This window comes from Xenopus laevis, chromosome 4L (genome assembly GCF_017654675.1).
Source record: "Xenopus laevis strain J_2021 chromosome 4L, Xenopus_laevis_v10.1, whole genome shotgun sequence".
NCBI classification, from domain to species: domain Eukaryota; kingdom Metazoa; phylum Chordata; class Amphibia; order Anura; family Pipidae; genus Xenopus; species Xenopus laevis.
This window is the reverse complement of record NC_054377.1, coordinates 112,197,946-112,216,973: the sequence shown is the minus strand read 5'-3', so window position 1 is coordinate 112,216,973 and position 19,028 is coordinate 112,197,946. Positions and strand designations below refer to the sequence as shown.

At 40.4% G+C, this 19,028-nt stretch overlaps 1 protein-coding gene and 1 non-coding gene across 4 annotated transcripts; one reads left to right on the top strand and one right to left on the bottom strand.

Annotated features, from left to right (window-relative positions):
- Nucleotides 1-3,381: 3,381 nt before the first annotated feature.
- On the bottom strand, nt 3,382-3,531 carry LOC121403487. Its single transcript, XR_005967316.1, has one exon. It is a non-coding gene; the product is annotated as a U12 minor spliceosomal RNA (small nuclear RNA).
- A 253-nt stretch (nt 3,532-3,784) lies between these two features.
- poldip3.L (polymerase (DNA-directed), delta interacting protein 3 L homeolog) lies at nt 3,785-18,041 on the top strand. 3 transcript variants are annotated; one of them, NM_001095900.1, is given in 10 exon segments: nt 3,795-3,944; nt 7,156-7,534; nt 7,783-7,872; nt 10,014-10,148; nt 10,920-11,087; nt 11,421-11,498; nt 12,515-12,644; nt 13,656-13,722; nt 15,574-15,677; nt 16,471-18,041. In NM_001095900.1, coding segments are annotated over 9 exon segments (1,188 nt in total). In that variant the 5' UTR covers nt 3,795-3,879; the 3' UTR covers nt 15,650-15,677; nt 16,471-18,041.
- Nucleotides 18,042-19,028: the final 987 nt, after the last annotated feature.

The following is a 19,028-nucleotide window of genomic DNA, read 5'->3' as shown; positions in this document are numbered from 1 at the left end:
GACTCGCCAAATATTCGAGGCCTTGAAATAGGACATCTTAAAGAAAAGATTTCGCTTTTCGCTGATGACACGCTCCTCTATCTGAATGACCCAGGTCCTTCGCTCCACACAGCCTTGTCCTTAATTGATACCCATACCAACTTTTCAGGCCTTAAAATTAATTGGGCGAAATCATCCATAATGGCATTAGACCCTCTAGCTCTAACTAATATGGACCCGTCCCTTCCCTTGGTTCCAGTGGAAACGTCAAAATATTTGGGCATAGTTATTCATCCACAACTGGATAAATTCAAAGAGCTCAACCTGGATCCATTGCTGGCGCAACTTGTCCAAATGATTGATAAATGGCTCAGACTCCCCTTATCTCTGATTGGCAGAATAAATTTGTTTAAGATGAAGTTCCTCCCTAAATTTCTGTACCTCTTCCGTCAGTCCCCCATATGGATGCCGTCTGGGTTCTTTAGGGCTCTACAAAGCCAACTAACTAGACTTTATTGGTCGCCAGGGGCTCCCAGGGTGCAATATAAAGTATTGACTTCTCCACTTATGGAAGGGGGTTTGGCAGCGCCGGACATGTTAGGGTATTTCCTGGCTGCCCACTTGACATCAGTTAAGCGCTGGTTTGGTACTGATCCGGAGGATCCAGTGACGCTACTTGAGGCACAGTTGGTGGGTTCACTGGAAGGGCTAAGAAATCTGGTTTATAGGAAACCCCCGGGCGTCCCTTTCCTTACCCCTATGATACACAACACAGTAAGGGCATGGCAGAGGGGATTGGCTAGGTTACACCAGGGCCCTGGGTCAATGTCCCCACACACTCCGCTATGGTTCAACCCTGCTCTACAGGAGTTGGTTTCAGTCCCGGACCCACAACTGTGGGTACACTGTGGGGTGAAATGCCTGGGGGATGTTTTTGGTGATGATAACTCCTTGCTCTCTTTCCAACAGCTCAAGGACACTTTTGCTCTTCCCAACAATATGCTGTTTAGGTTTTTTCAATTACGTCATGCCCTGACGCAACAATTCCGCACAATCATCCCTCGCATTCAAACCTCTCCACTTGAGGATGTTCTCCGTAAGGACAGTCTTCCAAAGCCCCTATCTACTATTTATGTTTCTCTTCGCCCAACTGGAAGTCTGCCTATGCCTGGGCTCTATCAAAAATGGATTACAAATATACCTGATTTAACTCAGGAGCAATGGACTGACATTCTGGCCAACTCTCTCTCCCCGTTGATACGGGCCCGCGATAGATTGATTCAATTTAAATACCTACACAGAGCCTATTATTCTCCATCCGTGCTTCACAGGATGAACCCCGCATTTCCTGATGTATGCAACCGCTGCAAGGGTTCCCAAGCTGACTTTTTCCACCTGACCTGGAAGTGCCCCCTAATCGAGGGATTCTGGACGGAAATTGCTTCTTACATTTCCCACCTTATGGCTCTACCAATAGAAGTGCACCCAACAGTGCTGTTACTCAATTACCTTTCGGATACAGTTACTTCCCGCACAGAAAAAACGCTACTCACCTTCCTCCTTTTTTATGCCAAAAAGGCTATTGCTATTAAGTGGAAAGATGATCATCCACCTACCATTGCTTTCTGGATTACCCTAGTGGAGCAAGCGCTCCCGATTCTGGAACAAGTATACTACTCGAGGGGATGTCCTGCTAAATTTAACACTATCTGGACATTGTGGATACTCCAAAACGAGTCTTACTCGGCTAGGGAACCGGACTCCTCTCAACTTACACTTGATTGGTTACTGGACCCAGACTGTAACTAAGCTACTGGATCTCGTCAGGGCATGCTTGATGGACTTTGAGGGCAAAAAGGCTGATTCTTTACTTGCTGTGTCCGCATATGACTAGATATGATTCATAAGGCACTGTATGTCTTGTATGTAGTTTATACTTTGGGTCTCCCTCCTCCATACCTACACTTTCTTCCCTTCTTCTTTTCTCTCTTTCTTCTCGCTTCCCGTCTCTTTATTGTTTCCCCGGGGTGTTAATGAAAAATCACTGGCGCAATGTGTCCTTAACTCTTGCTTTTATTATTATGCATCAAGTGTGTATCACTCTGTGTTTTGGACTGTATGCTGGTAACAAATAAAACTTTAAAAAAAAAAAAAAGTATAGAAACTGAAAAAAAAAATATTTGGAAGTTGAGCATCCCCTTTAAAAAAATTCAATTGCTCAGAGTGATATACTAAGCACTTTTGCAAGTTACATTGAGAATACAAATGTTATAACCACAACACAGTCTGCAAGTCAGTTCTTTTGGCAGTACTGTCCAGGAGAATATGTTCAGAAAGGGAAAAAAGAGAACTGTAGTGATGTTCTACTTGGGAAAGACATGAGAAAGATTATCTGAGGTTTCTGTTCCCTTTCCTGAGCAGAGCAACATCACAACAGTCTTCTGATTTCTTTCTGAGCATATTCTCCTAGACAGTACAGCTGCAAGAACTGACCAACAGGTGGCGCTGTACTTGCACTTTACACACTCCTTTATAGCTTTGATTGTTTAGTTGTCTTCATGAATTTATCCTTTTGATTTGGTGTCGAGCAGAGAAATGTCAGGTTTAGATCAATATGATACATCTTATATATCTTGAGAATTAACTTCGCTATGTTACTAAATATCTTCATTTTCCGTAAACTGCAATAAATGTATTGGTAAAATAACGAGCTTGTTTATTGTTAAAACAAATAAAAAGAATGTTAAAAATAAAATGAAACAAAACCATGTAAATGGCAAAAGTGCAAAAAAAAAAAAAAAATAGCACCCTGACAAATGTTAAAGGAAATAAACCTTGTATTAAAAAAAACCCTACCCCACATAGACACCCCCTCTGTCCTCCCCCCAGCCTAGCTGCTAACCCGGGGCAAATCCCCCCTTTTTTACATAGCCCTTGGTGCAGACTCAGGGATTGCAGTTCACGGCAGCCATCTTGCGGGTCTTCAGTAATCTGACAATGAGACCGATGTGGAGGCGCATTCGCAGTTGGAACAATTTCCTGGTTCGCGCCAAAGCGCCGGGAGACATGAAGACCCGGAAGATGGCTGCCGTGAACTCCAATCCCTGAATCTGCACCGAGGACTAAGTAAAAAGTTAGGGGTAGCAGCTAGGCTGGGGGGAGGAGGGAGGGTCTTTTTTAATAAGGGGTTTGTTTCTCCTTTATATACTTTTTTGTAAAGTTTAAATATCATTTGCATTTTGAAACTGCACATTTTGTTTTTGGCACTATTATGCAGAGTGATAGTTGTGCTACAATGAAGAAATAAAACCCCCCTGCTGTTAAATAGTACTTTCCAACTCGACTGTAAATATTCTCACACGTTTCTATTGTTTAATCTATCATTTATACAGTATTAGGGGTCGGGCAGATCACTGCACCCGAAGGTCCCACGAGGTAGGTGGATCCTCCTGGGGGCGACCTGTACCCGCTCAAAAATTCTTCTCACATGAGTAGTGAGGAACCAGGCGTCACCCCGGCTCGTTATTTTCCTTACTCATTAGTTTAAGGCATAACCAAATAATGAGGTATGGGAGGAACGGGACACAACGAGCTCTTCTCTATCTAATGGCGACGATTCCGTTTGCCTCACGCTAAGCTGAACACGTTTGATTTGACTACGTTTTTCGGTAGGTACGAAAAAATGCCGCGCAGATTTTAGTTACAACTTATAAGTAACACGTAAAATTGGATTGTGTGCAATATGCAAACATACTATTTTGACGAAAAGCATGACGGTATAAACGACGGCTTCTAAGCCCCGCCCAGCGCCGTGGTGGAACGTCGTGACGTCACTCAGGCGAGGATCTACGCCCACAGGTTATTACTCGCTGTGGTCGTGTTGCGGATTTCGGGAGCAAGATGGCTGACGTGTCGCTGGATGAATTGATCAGGAAGCGAGGTGCGGGCTCGGGGATGTACAGCAGGTAAGCGGGGCTACACGCGCGGGGATATCGGGACGGGCTCTCCGTGTGTTAATGGCTAAAGCATTCCCTTAATTTCCCGCCCCCGTCAGTTGCTATTGGCGCTAGTGCTCGCAGACTTAAATGTGATTCGCGTGCTGAGGAAAGTGCTAAGCGCGTATTGGTTGTAGAGGTGCGTCAGTCAGGACAGGGGGCGGCTGGGGCCTAGTTAGTTGTCGCTGTACAAACAAGCTACAAAGAAGCTAAAGCTTTCGCAGTAGAGTGGTGAGACCCAGACTCTCTGTATTGCTGGCTGCTTCTGCCGCTTCAATGAGTCCAGAGGGATGTAGTGTAATCACAACTGGAGCCGTGCAGTCATATTGCATAGGATTCCCCACACCTTCCCATGGCTACTAGTTAGTCCCTTGTGTATGTGTCTTTGCTTATTAGGGGTTGTGTTCCGGATACGAGATCAGTAGTTCAGATTGTTGCCTCTCTCAGCTGGAAGTCTCAGCCCCTTTAGTGGAGTAAGTGCAAAGACCAAAAGTTAATTAGCACGTTACCCAAAGTGCTGCCAGGCCTCTAGCTCCTAACACTCTACATCAGGGCTCCCCAGCCTTTTTTTTTCACCAATGAATCCCATTCAGTTCTATAAAGAGTTGGGGAGCAGCACAAGCGTGAAGAAAAGTCCATGGGGTGCCAATGTGATTGGCTATTTGCTAGCCCCTATGCTAGCCCCTGGCTATTTGCTAGCCCCTATATTTTATTCACACTATACAGCAGAACAGTAGTAGTGTTTCTAAAGCAGTTTTTCTAGTTTTACCAGTGCAGGGCAACACTACATGATATTTTCATTACTTTGAATCACTAATTGTTTTGGTGTTATTGTTCCTTTAAAGGGACCCTGTCATCGGAAAACATGTTTTTTTCAAAACACATCAGTTAATAGAGCTACTCCAGCAGAATTCTGCACTGAAATCCATTTCTCAAAAGAGCAAACAGATTTTTTTTATATTCAATTTTGAAATCTGACATGGGGCTAGACATTTTGTCAATTTCCCAGCTGCCCCTGGACATGTGACCCTTGATAAATTTGCCTCTTAAAGTCAAACAATATGCAGAGGTTTGGAAATGTCTGCTTTTATCTTCAGTGGTCCCAGTGACCAAAGAGAATATGTCACATTATGTTTAGGTTGGAGGCAAGTTTGTGAGATAGCTAGTATATGCAATTCTTCGTTTCACCCAATAAGACTGACTGACTATTTTCTTGCAGAGACAGGCCACTCTATAAGCTGTAGGAGGGCATAGTGCGAGTCGCTGATGTCAAGGAAATGAAACTATAAAATGACATGAAGCATAATGTTTGAAAGCTGACATTTCAATACAGAATGAAGTTACTGATTCTACTCATTCTGGAAGGTGCCAGATATACCGATGGTGTCTGAGGGCTGAGTGGCACTTTTTCCAACTCTCATTGCAATATTGAGAGTTAGATGTTTCTTTAGTGTGATGTATAAGCCATTTCCATGCAAGCCCTCTGATGACATTTTATTATAGAAATATTTGTAAAAATGTTCAGCTGAATCACCTGGAGATTCTTGTGTAAAATTGTCAGTCTCTTACTGGTTACCATGGGGAAGGCAAGTAAGTACAGGGCCCAGTTTCAGTCTGTAGCTCCCTAAAGGTGGCCATACACGGGCCGATAAAAGCTGCCGACAGACCGTGTCGGCAGCTTATTGGCCCGTGTATGGGGGCCCCCGACGGGCTTCCCCGATCGAGATCTGGCCGAAAGTCGGCCAGATCTCGATCGGATGGGATTAAAAATCCCGTCGGATCGCGGCCGCATCTGTTCGTTGATGCGGTCCCGCGATCCGACCGCCCGTTTGGCGAACGCTAGGATCCGATCGTTGGGCCCTAGGGCCCACGATCGGATCAGCCCGATATTGCCCACCTCAAGGTGGGCATATCGGAGGGAGATCCGCTCGTTTGGCGACATCGCCAAACGAGCGGATCTATCCGTGTATGGCCACCTTAACTTGTGTGTTTGAATGTATTGCACAAAATAAAGGTCAGGACTAGGTACACCTTATGCCTCTACTGAACTTGTGACTTTAAAGCTCTGGACAGCTCAAACTGATATTTTTTGCTGACCAGTGTAATTTTTTCTTTAATGTCAAACCTGAATAAGCAAAGTAGGGTTTGGATTTGAAATTCAGCCAAACATTTTGGATTTGGTGCCTTCCCTATTGTGTGAGTTACTTGTTCCTTTCCATGTGATGCAGCTGAGTTTAACTTGGCAACCTCCATGCCTACAGCTTTGTCTGCTGAAGCTTGCAAGAGATGGGACTGACCTGGGAGGCAAAGCTACAACCTTTCCATTTAGGCCACACACTATGGGGCTCACAGTAGTGAAGTGCACACCATTTGTGGGTTGCTTGACCCCTTCTGCCTGTTCTCCCTGTCCGTGACTTTACACTGTCGGCTACTGATTTTATAGGAGCTCGTCCGGCCCTTTTGTGGCATCATCAGCGGTGGGCCTGTAAGTAGAGGGAAGGAGGCTGGCTCGAGATGGGTCGCATTTTTCTCAACTCACATCACTACCGCAGAGAGCAAAAGGGAGTCCTGAAACCAACACCTCCCTCTCAGGTTGGACTGTGCTTTGTGGGAAAGTTTACTAGAGTATGCACCGAATCCACTATTTTGGGTTCGGCTGAACCCCCGAATCCTTTGCAAAAGATTCAGCTGATTACTGAATCCTAATTTGCATATGCAAAATAGGGATGTGAAGGGCAAAATTGTTTTTAATTGTTTTGTGATGAAAAGTCACGCGATTTGCCCCCTGCCCCTAATTTGCATATGCAAATTAGGATTCAGTTCGGCAGGGTAGAAGGATTAGGCCAAATCCTGCTGAAAAAGGCAGAATCCCGAACCAAATCCTGTATTCGGTGCATCCCTACTAGAGTATAACTTAAATATAAAATGAAAATATTAAAGTCACAGTGAATCCCTAGAGCACTACATAACATATGGAATATTTTTTTCCTCATCACATGACCGTTGCCATGCTTTTAAAATTTCAGTTATAGATGTGTTCATATGCTTCACTGCTATATGTGTGTATGTGTTTTACTGTTGGTTCTATAAAACTGGGTCTGGTTAACCCTCTTTTTACAGGTTTAATACTGTAGCTGCTGATATTCATTAAGCTTATAATTTCCATTTCATTTGGATCTAGAATTAACAGCCGTGCAGGCATAGGAAATAATATGAGGTCCCGGTTACAGCTTCCTACCTCCCATCGACCAGTCACTACCAGCTTCCAGAGGACTTTCGATGCCCGCCAGAAGATTGGGGTGACTGATGCCCGAATGAAGTTGGGTGTGAAGGATGCACGGGAGAAGCTGATAGCCAAAGATGCTCGATTCCGCATCACAGGCAAAGTGCAGGATGCACGGCAGATGCTGAATTCAAGAAAACAGCATGGGGGAGAAAACCCAGCCAAAGTGATGGATGCTCGAGAGAAGCTCAGTCTAAAGAGGAGTGCCCCATCAGTGGCCATAACTCCAGCAGTGACATCTGGGTCTTCAACCATAAACCTCACAAAGACTATACAGGCAAGTGTTACATTATGGTCTGTACACTGTATACAGATAAACTGAGAATAGTGACAGGATACCTTGCACAGTTTTGATGGCCATTAGTGAGTGGTTCTTACTGTACTGGGCATCCGTGTGCCAAGCCATTGCACAAACAATCTCAGTTGATTAATGAGGAGTATTCGTTTTCACCTACAACATGAAATTTACAGATGCAGTTTATGTTCTACTTATTTGGGATTTTTCATGTGTTTTGTTTTTGACAGATTCCACAGCAAAAGGGCAGCAACACACACTTAGCACAGTCTTTGAAAGGAATGCGAATAAATGTAGTAAATAACAAGCCAACAAAACAGGTAATCCATTTTGTATGTAAACAACTATACCTGCTTAACGTACAGTATGTTCAATTTTTCTTCCCTATAGCAGCAGTTTTTAGCATTGATACAGTTTAGAAACAACGCAAGGGAAGTCTCGGTGCTGCATTTTTAAAAGAAAACCACCCCACAATAAAATTGCACTGATGTGCTTAGCAGGCAATGTAAATGCCAATCTACGGGGGGGGGGGCGGCAGATGGTGGGCACTTTGGTGCCATAAAACAGGTCTATCTATATAACAGGTCTATCTATATTTATCTATCTATAATTCATTGGCTAGGGCAAAGGGAGCACAGCAAAATGATGTACACGTATGGGACATGTTATCCAGGGTGCTAAGGACCTGGGGTTTTCCGGATAACTGATCTTTCTGCAATGTGGATCTTCATACTTTGTCTACTAGAAAATCAAGTAAACATTAAATAAACCCAATAGACTGGTTTTGCCAATAAGGATTAATTATATTTTAGTTGGGATCAAGTACAAAGTACTGTTTTATTATAACAGAGAAAAGGGAAATGATTTTTTCAAATTTGGTTTTTTTGATTATAATGGAGTCTAAGAGAAATCGCCTTTCTGTAATTCGGAGCTCTCTGGATAACAGGTTTCAGGATAATGGATCACATACCTGTATTTTACCTAATTGTCACCCAAAATATGACTTCTGACTCCTGCATGAAGAAACAGAGGAGGAGAGGAGGTTACTAAAGGGAAGCTAGATTACAAGTTATTTTTTTTTTATTGGTTATGTTTAGATGGTTTCTTCATGTGATGAAGATTATAATGATTTAAAGCTGGGAAACTTATGGTCCTCTGCTGTTTAGGCCGGGACTCTATGATCACCTTTAATACAGTATAAGCACTACTTACTGAAGACCGTAGCAATTAAACATATTCACAATTCAATCCGAGTCCCTAGAAATTATTTCTGTAATACTTATTTATATAGTTTACTTTCACCGTCTATCTCATATGAAGCAAATTATCTGCCACTCTTCCATATTTGTACATAGCTGTCAAAAAGGCAATGGTATTTTCCCTGTGTTACATGATTTAAGGATCAAGACCTTAAAGTGGAATCGTCACCGAAAAAAATTATTCAAAATCTTATTTTATCACATTAGTCAAGCAAAATGAACTTTAATTACACTATATAAATTATTTGAATCTTGTTTCCATCAGTCTGGGAAATCATAATTATAACAAGCAGGCAGGAGCCATTTTGGGGACACTGTTATTAAGGCAAGCCTTGTATTATCTCAGAATCTTGTTTGTGCACCAGAATGTGGGACCTGATCCCCATGCCCTGGCTACACAATTAAATGGTGAAGAGAGCTGGGGAATGTGGGGAGAGCAGTGACATCTAGGAAGTGCTGAATGGAAAGTGAAAGTAATTGTCTGCCCCGCCTCTATGCCTAGGCATAGAGGCGGGGCAGACAATATTTGATTGACAGCTGAGATTTTTAAATGAGTTTACAACAGCTATGAATGCTTTAATAAAAAAAAGAAATTGGATTTCATGTTTAATTTGAAGGACTTTTATTATACAGATTTTTGTGTCTGGGTGACAGGTCCACTTTAATATCGCCAACATATTTGGCAAAAGAAGGTCGTCTTATTAAATGCGCCATGAAACAGATAGACGGCACCTTTATTACTGCTTGCATCTCTGAGCTAGTGTTGTAGCATGCTAATACTGTATGTAGTTGTTTTTTGTTTAAAGGGGAAGTAAAGTCTAAAATAGAATAAGGATAGAAATGCTGTATTATGTAACATAAACATGAACTTACTGCACCACAAGCCTAGTCAAACAAATGATTTATGCTTTCAAAGTTGGCCACATGGGGGGGTCACCATCTTGTAACTTCGTTAAACATCTTTGCAAGACCAAGACTGTGAACATGCTCAGTATGGTCTGGGCTGCTCAGGGATCATCATAAATTATCAAAACAGCACAAGTCAAATAATATCTGCCAGAATATCTGCATGAAACCAAATTCCTGTCAGGGATTGGCACCTCAGTTGCTGGCCATCAAAGGGTTAAATATTGATGGGTGACGCATAGCTTAGTGAATAAGGCCTGCAGGATTTATTTTTTTAATTTATAATTTCATTGCAGGAACACACATCACTATCCCGCCGGCTTCCATCACGGCTGGAGGAGGAAGATGAAGAAGAAGATGAAGAATTGGAGCTCTCCTCTATCTCCGCTAAGCAGATGAAACTTACAGCCACAAATACATTGCAGAAACGGGTAGGCAACATGTTTCTGGCATTTACCTTGATATAACTTCTCAATTATGGGTGTAATGTGGCTAAAGAGCAGCTATGTTATGCATGTAATGTGTTCAGAAGTAAATCATTTTCTGCATTTCTGCCTTGCTAAAACCAAATCCATCAGCAAATTTATCAGTCATTTATCCATTATCCACAAAGGGTGTATTTGTTGTTAACCAAGGTGCATAAAATGTCTGGAGAAAAAAACGAATATAGTATGAATCACACTTGTAAGTAATCACTGATACTAACCATGCTTCCAAATCTCTCCATGTTTGATTTCTTCACACATTAAATAAAAAGCAGAGGGACAAAGTATTCAAGAATGGGGGGGGGGGCACTCAGCTGTGACACATTTGTTGCTGAATGTTCAGACTTGGTCTGTTCCATACTAATTACAGATTAGTTAAATGTTAGTTAGATAGTAAGTAATATGTCTTTAATTGAGAGAAATATTCAAGGTTTTATCTTTTCTCATAAGCACCAGCAATTTTTGACTTTTGTGTTCAGGCTGCATCTTTGTGGCCCATATTTGCTTACTGGGGGTCATAAATAGACATTTAGTATGTTCAAATTATACCTTGGTGTTTGTAGGTAATCTTTGCATGATTGTTGGATGAGGGGACTGCCTCTTAATTCATAATAAAAATGTAACTATTTTAAGATCTCTTGTATCTAAGACCTAAAACAAATCCGTAAATGATGACTGTTTTTTCATCCCGGCATTTGTTTTTTCCTTTTAATCAAGGCTCTACCTCTTACAAAGGTTGTGCAGAATGACACATACACCGCACCAGTTGTTGCACAGACTGCTTCACCTCCGTCCCCTTTACTCCGCACAAAGACTTTAACCAACATGTCACGGACACTTGTAACCAAGGAGGATAAAGCTCCACTGCAGTTGGCATCTACAGAGGTGATATGATAAAAGCATATTGTGCTTCAAACAGATATGATGTCATTCCAAAATATATCTTAGATATTTGATCTAAAAGTATTGTAGCTGATCCCAGAAGCATACTCTGCTTTAATGATCAAAAAAAAAATTGTCCTGAAGATAATTTTCAAATGCTGGCAAAATATTTAAAGCCTGCTGCTAAATACCTTTGATTATCCTTTCTTTAGGAAACCTAGTTTGAAAAAGCTTCACTGACTTAAAAGTAAAAATTAGTCATAATGAAGCGGTATTTCTTTGTAATTTTTTTACGAATTCCTTTGTACTTATTTGGTTTTTGTTTTCATCTCTAAGCCGGTCCTCAGCCCACTAGAAGGTACTAAAATGACAGTAAAAAATTTGCACCCCCGTGTCACAGAAGAAGATATTGTGGTAAGTGTCTGTTCTCTTTAACTTTCAACACATACGGTATAATACTGATGTTCAAAGTAAAACCGGACAGCTGGCAGAGACCTAGTTTTTGTTTTATATGTGCATGTTGAGGAGTATTTAAGCCGAAAAGTATGTTTAACTTTACTTTTCCAGGCAGGAACTAACTAGCAGGTGTGCCTGGTGGAGGTGGGGTTAAGTTGGTGCAGGGTGCCTGGTTTGGAAATCTGTTCCTGTTTGTCCTGGCTGAATATAAAATGCTGTTTGGTTGTCTGCTTTATCGATCCCTACAACCTAATATCAGGTTCATCCTGATGCAATTTAATATTACAGTATTTTCTCTCAATCCTCTCTTATACATCTTTTAGGACGGGCACTCAAAACTCTCTGGTCGCTGATTGTGACCACAGTATTTTAAAACCCAAACTGGAGAAATACAACGTATATAATCCTAAATGTTTATTACCCACTGATTGTGCAGGTTTTGCAGAGTTATGTCACTAATTATTAACCTTAGGTTTGTGCATTCTGTAATCCCATTTTTACAGTACTAAAATCAGATTTTGCTAAATGCCCTTAAAGATATATCTATTTTGTGTAGCATACAGTTACTCCGGTCATGTCCTTTTCAGGCTCCATTCTGATATTTAAACCACTGCTTGGTTAGAAGGATCTGGAACTGCTGAGCTGCAAATTAAAAAAAAAAAAAAAAAAAAAGTTAATTAAAAAAACAATCATATTGAAGGGCATTTTAATCCCTTAATACATCTACAGTTCACCAACAACTTATTTTAAATGATCTGCCCCTTTCAGACCATTTTGCTATTGTACCCGAGTCACATTGTAGTAAATGGGAATCAAAGACTGATGCTTTGTGTGCTATTGCTGTAATCAACCACCGTTTCCTCCCTCAATGTCCTTAATAACTTTGCTGTGCTATATTTTTTCATAACTTTTTAGTGGCTTTCTAATGGTGTGGTTTTCTGTTTGGCTTATGCTGTGGTTTTTCCTTTCAACAGGAGTTGTTCTGTGTATGTGGAGCCTTAAAGCGTGCCAGACTGCTAAGTCCTGGTGTGGCAGAAGTTGTTTTTGTGAGGAAGGATGATGCAGTTGGTGCTTATAAAAAGTACAACAACAGATACCTAGATGGTGAGTTAAATAAAGCTGAAGTGGAAAGGCTTATCCTTCTGATTTAACGGTCTGTGCTGGAGGAAAAGTAGGATCCATTCAGACTGAGGCTTGCAATGTGCCTAGTAATTAAGATGAACCTTAAAAATATGTTATATTTTTGCCTATTTGTTCTAAAAGATTGCATTTAAAACAAGAGTAGTTCATTTATCAGAATGTGATTGCAATTATTTATTTAGCTGTGTTAATTAGCTGCGGTGTTCTCCCCAGCACAGCCCACTTTTTGTAAGTCGTCTGGTTTTGCTCCTGCCTTAAAGCCTTCACTGACCTTAAAGGAATTGTTCAGTATAAAAACTGAGTAAATAGTCTGTGCAAAATAAAAAATGTTTCTAATATAGTTAGTTAGCCAAAAATGTAATGTATAAAGGCTGGAGTGACTGGATGTCTAACATAATAGTGAGAACACTACTTCCTGCTTTCTAGATCTCTTGGTTTCCACTGATTGCTTACCAGGCAGTAATCAATCAGTGGCTTGAGGGGGGGGGGGCACATTGGTTATAACTGTTGCTTTTGAATCTGAGCTGAATGCTGAGTATCAATTACAAACTCACTGAACAGTTATGTCCCACGTGGCCCCTCTTCAAGTCGCTGACTAACTCAGAGAGATAAAAGACATCCACTCACTCCAGCCTTTATACATTACATTTTTGGCTAACTATATTAGAATTTTTTTTTATTTTGTACAGACTATTTACCCAGTTTTTATTTTTACACTGAACTGTAACTTAAATAAACCATGTTTTGCAGAAATTTTCAGGACAGCATCAGCTTTCTATATTTGCATGGGTGCACAGTCCAACTCATTTCTGTAAAAAGTGTTCTATTAGCTGGGTGTGGTTGGAGGATAGAGCTTTGTGGCATATTGTTAATATCATATATTCCCCACCCAGCTACTTTTTCATCCCACATTGCTGTAACATTTTTCTGGGGAGAGCTTTCTTTTTTGGCCTGAAAATTATCTTGTCATTTCAGGGCAACCCATGAAATGTAATCTTCATCTGAATGGCAGTGTCATAACCTCAGACCAACCTATTCTATTGTAAGTATTTCTCACTAAAAGGATGATGTATCACTAATCATTGTTGTCTCCAATGCTAAACTAATGCTCATTATAGGGGAATTGTCCCCTGCCAGTTGCATCCCAAATAGCAAAGCAATATCGGCACACAGGTAAATTTCATAAATGTTTGTGCAATGCATCCAGTTGTGAATGTCACATAAATATTTGGGTGGAGGATCCAATTTCTTTAAGAAACAGAAGTACTAAATCCAGGACTACTTTTTATCCATTGCTTTTTGCTGCAGCAGCCAGAACTTTATATGTATATTTCTTATTTTTAAAAGTTTTTCTTTTACATTTTCAGCAAACAAACAAAAAAAAAAAACCCAACCGAACAAAAGCGAAAAGAATTGCATACATTATCCCCATATACACCAAATTAAAGGAAATGTATTGTTTAACCAGTTGAGAAAACATAAATTAAAGGAACATAGCATAACATATCCCAGTCATTTAGGGGCAGATTCACTAAGGGTCGAATTTCGAAGTTAAAAATACTTTGAAATTCGACCCTCGAATTGAAATCCTTCGACTTCGAATATCGAAGTCGAAGGATTTAGCGCTAAACGCTCGATCGAACGATCGAAGGATTTTTCGTTCGATCGAACGATTAAATCCTTCGAATCGAAGGATTTTAATCAAACGATCGAATGAATATCCTTCGATCAAAAAAAGTTTAGCAAGCCTATGGGGACCTTCCCCATAGGCTAACATTGACTTCGGTAGGTTTTATCTGCCGAAGTAGGGGGTCGAAGTTTTTTTTAAAGGGAAAGTACTTCGACTATCGAATAGTCGAACGATTTTTACTTCGAATCGTTCGATTTCGTTCGAATTCGAACGAATTTAACCAATTCGATGGTCGAAGTACCCAAAAAATACTTCGAAATTCGAATTTTTTTCATTCGAATCCTTCACTCGAAGTTAGTGAATCTGCCCCTTAGTATAGTGAAATAATAAAAAAAAGGGGGTTGTCTTGTTATTCATCTTTCTAAGGTATGCTTCACTGCTGGCGAAGATTATATTTAGTCTAATCCTAAACTATCACAGTGCTGCAGTATTTTGCAAGTGTATCCAAGGTCCACAGATTGCTATGAATTTGTCTGGGCATCCCCTAGCTGTGTATACTGCTTTCTGCAGTGGGAGTATTTCATTTATGGATTTTTTCCAGCGGGTCAAAGTGGGCGGCCTTGTGGCTTTCCAAATTAGTAATCTTTTTTGGCATAATAAAACATTTGCAGAAAGAACAACCTCTGATATGACATTATCATTAGGGGGGTCTCTATGGCCCATTTGGGGGATCGTATGTTGGGGAGGGCAAAGTTGGATTGTATAAATTCTAATATGTTTTCCAGTATTGCTGGATAAGTGGGCATCTCCAAAAAACATGAAATAATGTACCTACTTCCACCCCACACTTATAACATGTGTCTGGGGTACCTGGATACATTTTAGCCGCCAGCCTGTGGGGATTTAGGTGTGTTCTATGTATAAACTTAACTTGTATAAGCCTAACTTGTATAAGCCTATCTCTCTCGGAGATTGTGAGTTCTGGGATCTGATCTAAAATTCCCTCCCAGACCTCCTTGTCTATCCCTGTTGTGTATATATATATCTTCTTTAAAGGAAAACAAAACCTCCTCTCCAAGCCCTCCCACCCTGCGTCACCAGTTAGTTTCAAAAGTGTCTTTCTTTGAAAATGCAGAGTTGTACAGTGGGGTTTTCAGGTGCCCGAAACATGTAGTGTGTGTTGGCACAATAAAACTTAAATGCAGATGAAGTTTCTTCATAAACACCGTTTCTTTAAGATTTCTTGTTTAACTACTGCCATAGACTTCAGAAGGTAACATCTTTGAGTTGCAAAACAGGCCAGGAAGGGTTCACTGGAGGACCATCCGGACCTAAGTAACAATACATTTTCTGAATGCCAGAATAGGGTAAGATTATAGAGAGAGTGACTATTCTTTTAGTACAGGTATGGGGCCCATTTTCCAGAATGCTCAGGACCTGGGGGGTTCAGGATAAGGAATCTTTCTGTAATTTGGATCTTCATACCTTAAGTCTTCTAGAAAATCATGTAAACATTAAATAAACCCAATAGGCTGGTTTTGCCTCCAATAAGGATTCATTATATCTTAGTTTGGAATAAGTACAAGGTACTGTTTTATTATTACAGAGAAAATGGAAATTATTGTAAAAATCTGGATTATTTGATTATAATGGAGTTTATTGGAGGCACATTCTCCATAATTCAGAACTCTCTGGAGTTTCCGGATAACTGATCCCATATCTGGAAGCCCAGCTTGAAATGAAACTGACATTTGTGTTGAAAATTTGCTCCCCTACATATCCTTATGGCTGTGACTGAATGACTAATACTCCAATATTTTGCTATATCTGTAACCTTGTTCTACATTATGAGTAGCCCTTACCAAAGGTTGCACCTCACAGGGCCACTTGAACTGAAAAGGTCTGACAGTCACTGCTCTAACCTGAGCAACTCGGGCTAAATCTGCCTGACAATTTGCTATTTCGTCAAATGAAATAATTCTCCCAGGGCCTGTCAAAATGTTTTTACTGCAGGGCTGTAAATACTCTGTATATATTTGCTAGAGTTCTCACGCACTGCATGTGTGAGCTGTCAGCAATGTATGACAAATGTGTCCCCTGGGGGTTTCTTGAATGCCATTATTTCATTTTGTTTTTTTTCATTTTCACTTTTTTCCTTAGACGACTCAGCGACACACCATCTGCAACAAAAAAAGCAGAGACTCGAAGATCAAACACTTTGCCTTCATCCAGTGCACAAAACCCACCTGCTGAAGTTGACCCTGACACCATTCTCAAAGCCTTGTTTAAATCTTCCGGCTCTTCAGCAGTTGTTCAGCCAACTGCATTTAAGATCAAACTCTGATGAGGCCAGCATGAACTAAAGAGGAGGAATGCTGGAGGGAATCAAAGATGACTCTCTGCTTGACCAATTTTAAGATTTACCCAGAGAGACTAGTCTTTTGTTCAGAGATTTTGTTAGAATCTGTGGATTCGTTCTTGTTGGCCATGGGTGTGGGATTCTCCCCCACCTGCTCTGTAACTGAACCCTACCCTTTGTGGCAGTAGCATTACAGTTTTTTCTTTTTGTTGAGCTGTTCTTGCAGTGCACATGCTGTTTCCTCTCCCAGGATCAAGTACCTGTACATACAGTTCCCTGCCATGCTGTTTATTGTTCTTTTCAATATTATTGTTTATACTATATTTTTTTGTGTTTTATTTTGTTGTCATTTTTGGCTCTGACATGATGACTGACGTGAAATGTGCAGCCCCCAAAAACAGTGCAGTCATCCCTGATGACTAGAAGGACACTGCACCTTAAAACATGCAGTTTACATTTATTACTTAAGGTGGCACTGTTTATTTTGAGTAGCGCAAATATATCTTTGAAATGGATATACATGTTCTTTAGATACATTAGCTTAATAAAGGTATGGGATCTGTTATCTGGAAACCTATTATCCAGAAAGTTCCGAATTACAGAAAGGCTGTCTCCCATAGACTCCATTATAATCAAATAATCTCTGTTATAATAAAACAGTACCTTGTACTTGATCCAGACTAAGATATAATTAATCCTTATTGGAAGAAAAACCAGCCTATTGGGTTTATTTAATGTTTACATGGTTTCCTAGTAGTCTAAAGGCGCGAAGATCCAAATTACGGAAAGACCCGTTATCCGGAAAGCCCCAAGCATTCTGGAGAATAGGTCCCATACCTGTAATTGTTTAAAGAATGATCTGTGGAATACTATCCAGCTTGAAAAGTTTTGAAGCTATTCACATGTGGTTATAATAGCAATATTAAGTCATTATAAAATCAGCACAGGTAACTTCCAAATCAACATTACTGTAAACTAACAGGCTTTATTTTTCCTATAAACCGTAGATCTGTTTTAGCTATATCTGCCTGGAGGTATTTTTTCCACTGCCTTGCTATTCAGTGTTGGATTATAATAGCATAGCCAGTGCAGTTGCTTAGCTTACCGGTTGAAATGCATGCAGCAGAAGTGCAGCACACCGCATAAATGCAACATGCTGTTCTAGTAAAACAAAGCATTTCCGTTACATAAAAGCTGCAATCAAATAATGTTTTCCAGGTGCAAACTTCTTCTGACCCTCTTACATTTATTTGCAAGGATGCTGAGACATTAGCTCTCTGCCGGTGACTTTCTTTACTGGTCAGTTGTCAACGCTGTATTTCATACTAAGGCAGTACTTGATATTTTCATGGCAATAAAAGGCTTTGATTAATATTAGCAGTTACTATTATGGAGGTGACCTGTGGAGTTGCAAGGCAAAGAAAATAAAATAAGTTGGTGAAGGTTCAATATTCTAATTTTTGTGCCACCGGAATGCATTTAGAAAAACATATTTCTAGCAATCACAATAATCCAGGGTCAGACAGGCCTAACTGGACAAAATTCCCATCAGCCCTTTCTAACATAGACAAATAATAATAATCACTTTCATCTAATTGTTTTCAGAGGGAGACAGGAATGTTCTTAGTTGGGCGCTAGGAGGACCAAACTTATACTGTAATGATCTGTTTATAGCATTTTATTTTCACAATATGAGTCTGCTATACAAAGAAAATTGTCCGTTCCCTTCAACATGTCGAGGTGTAAAAGTGAACTCATTAACCGTTTCTTTTATGTAAATAAATAGATACTGAGGGGCACTGGACTCTACATTATAAATGAAAGGGGCAGTTCATCTGTAATTTTACTTTTAGTATGAGGTAGATGGTGATATTTAGTGTTATTTGGCTTTTCAGCAGCTATCTGGTTGCTAGAGTCCAGTTTACCCTAGAAAACCTGGCAGTGGTATGGATGAAAGACGAATAGGAAATGGTTTGACTAGAGAGAATTAACAATACAAATAAAGACCAGTTGAAAAGCTGCTCAGAACAGGATATTTAATGTAGCAAATTAAAAGTAAATGATGAACTGCACCTTTTAAGAGTACCATTTATTTCTCAAAAAGCTATTAGTTCTGCATTGCAGGTGCATCACTGTAACTCCAGGCATTCCTAGCAACAAACATAACATGTGACTGAAGCAAATGTAAGTTGTATATGTAGAGCAACAGTCCCCTGCCAGCAAACCTACCACTTTGTGTTAATCTTTACCAGAGCCTGCAATCTATGTACCCTGTGCCCACAGACGTGCTATTGAGTGCTGGATACTGTATTTCAGCTTCACATGTGGGAGCAGTGTGTTTGATGAAACTGTCATCTGC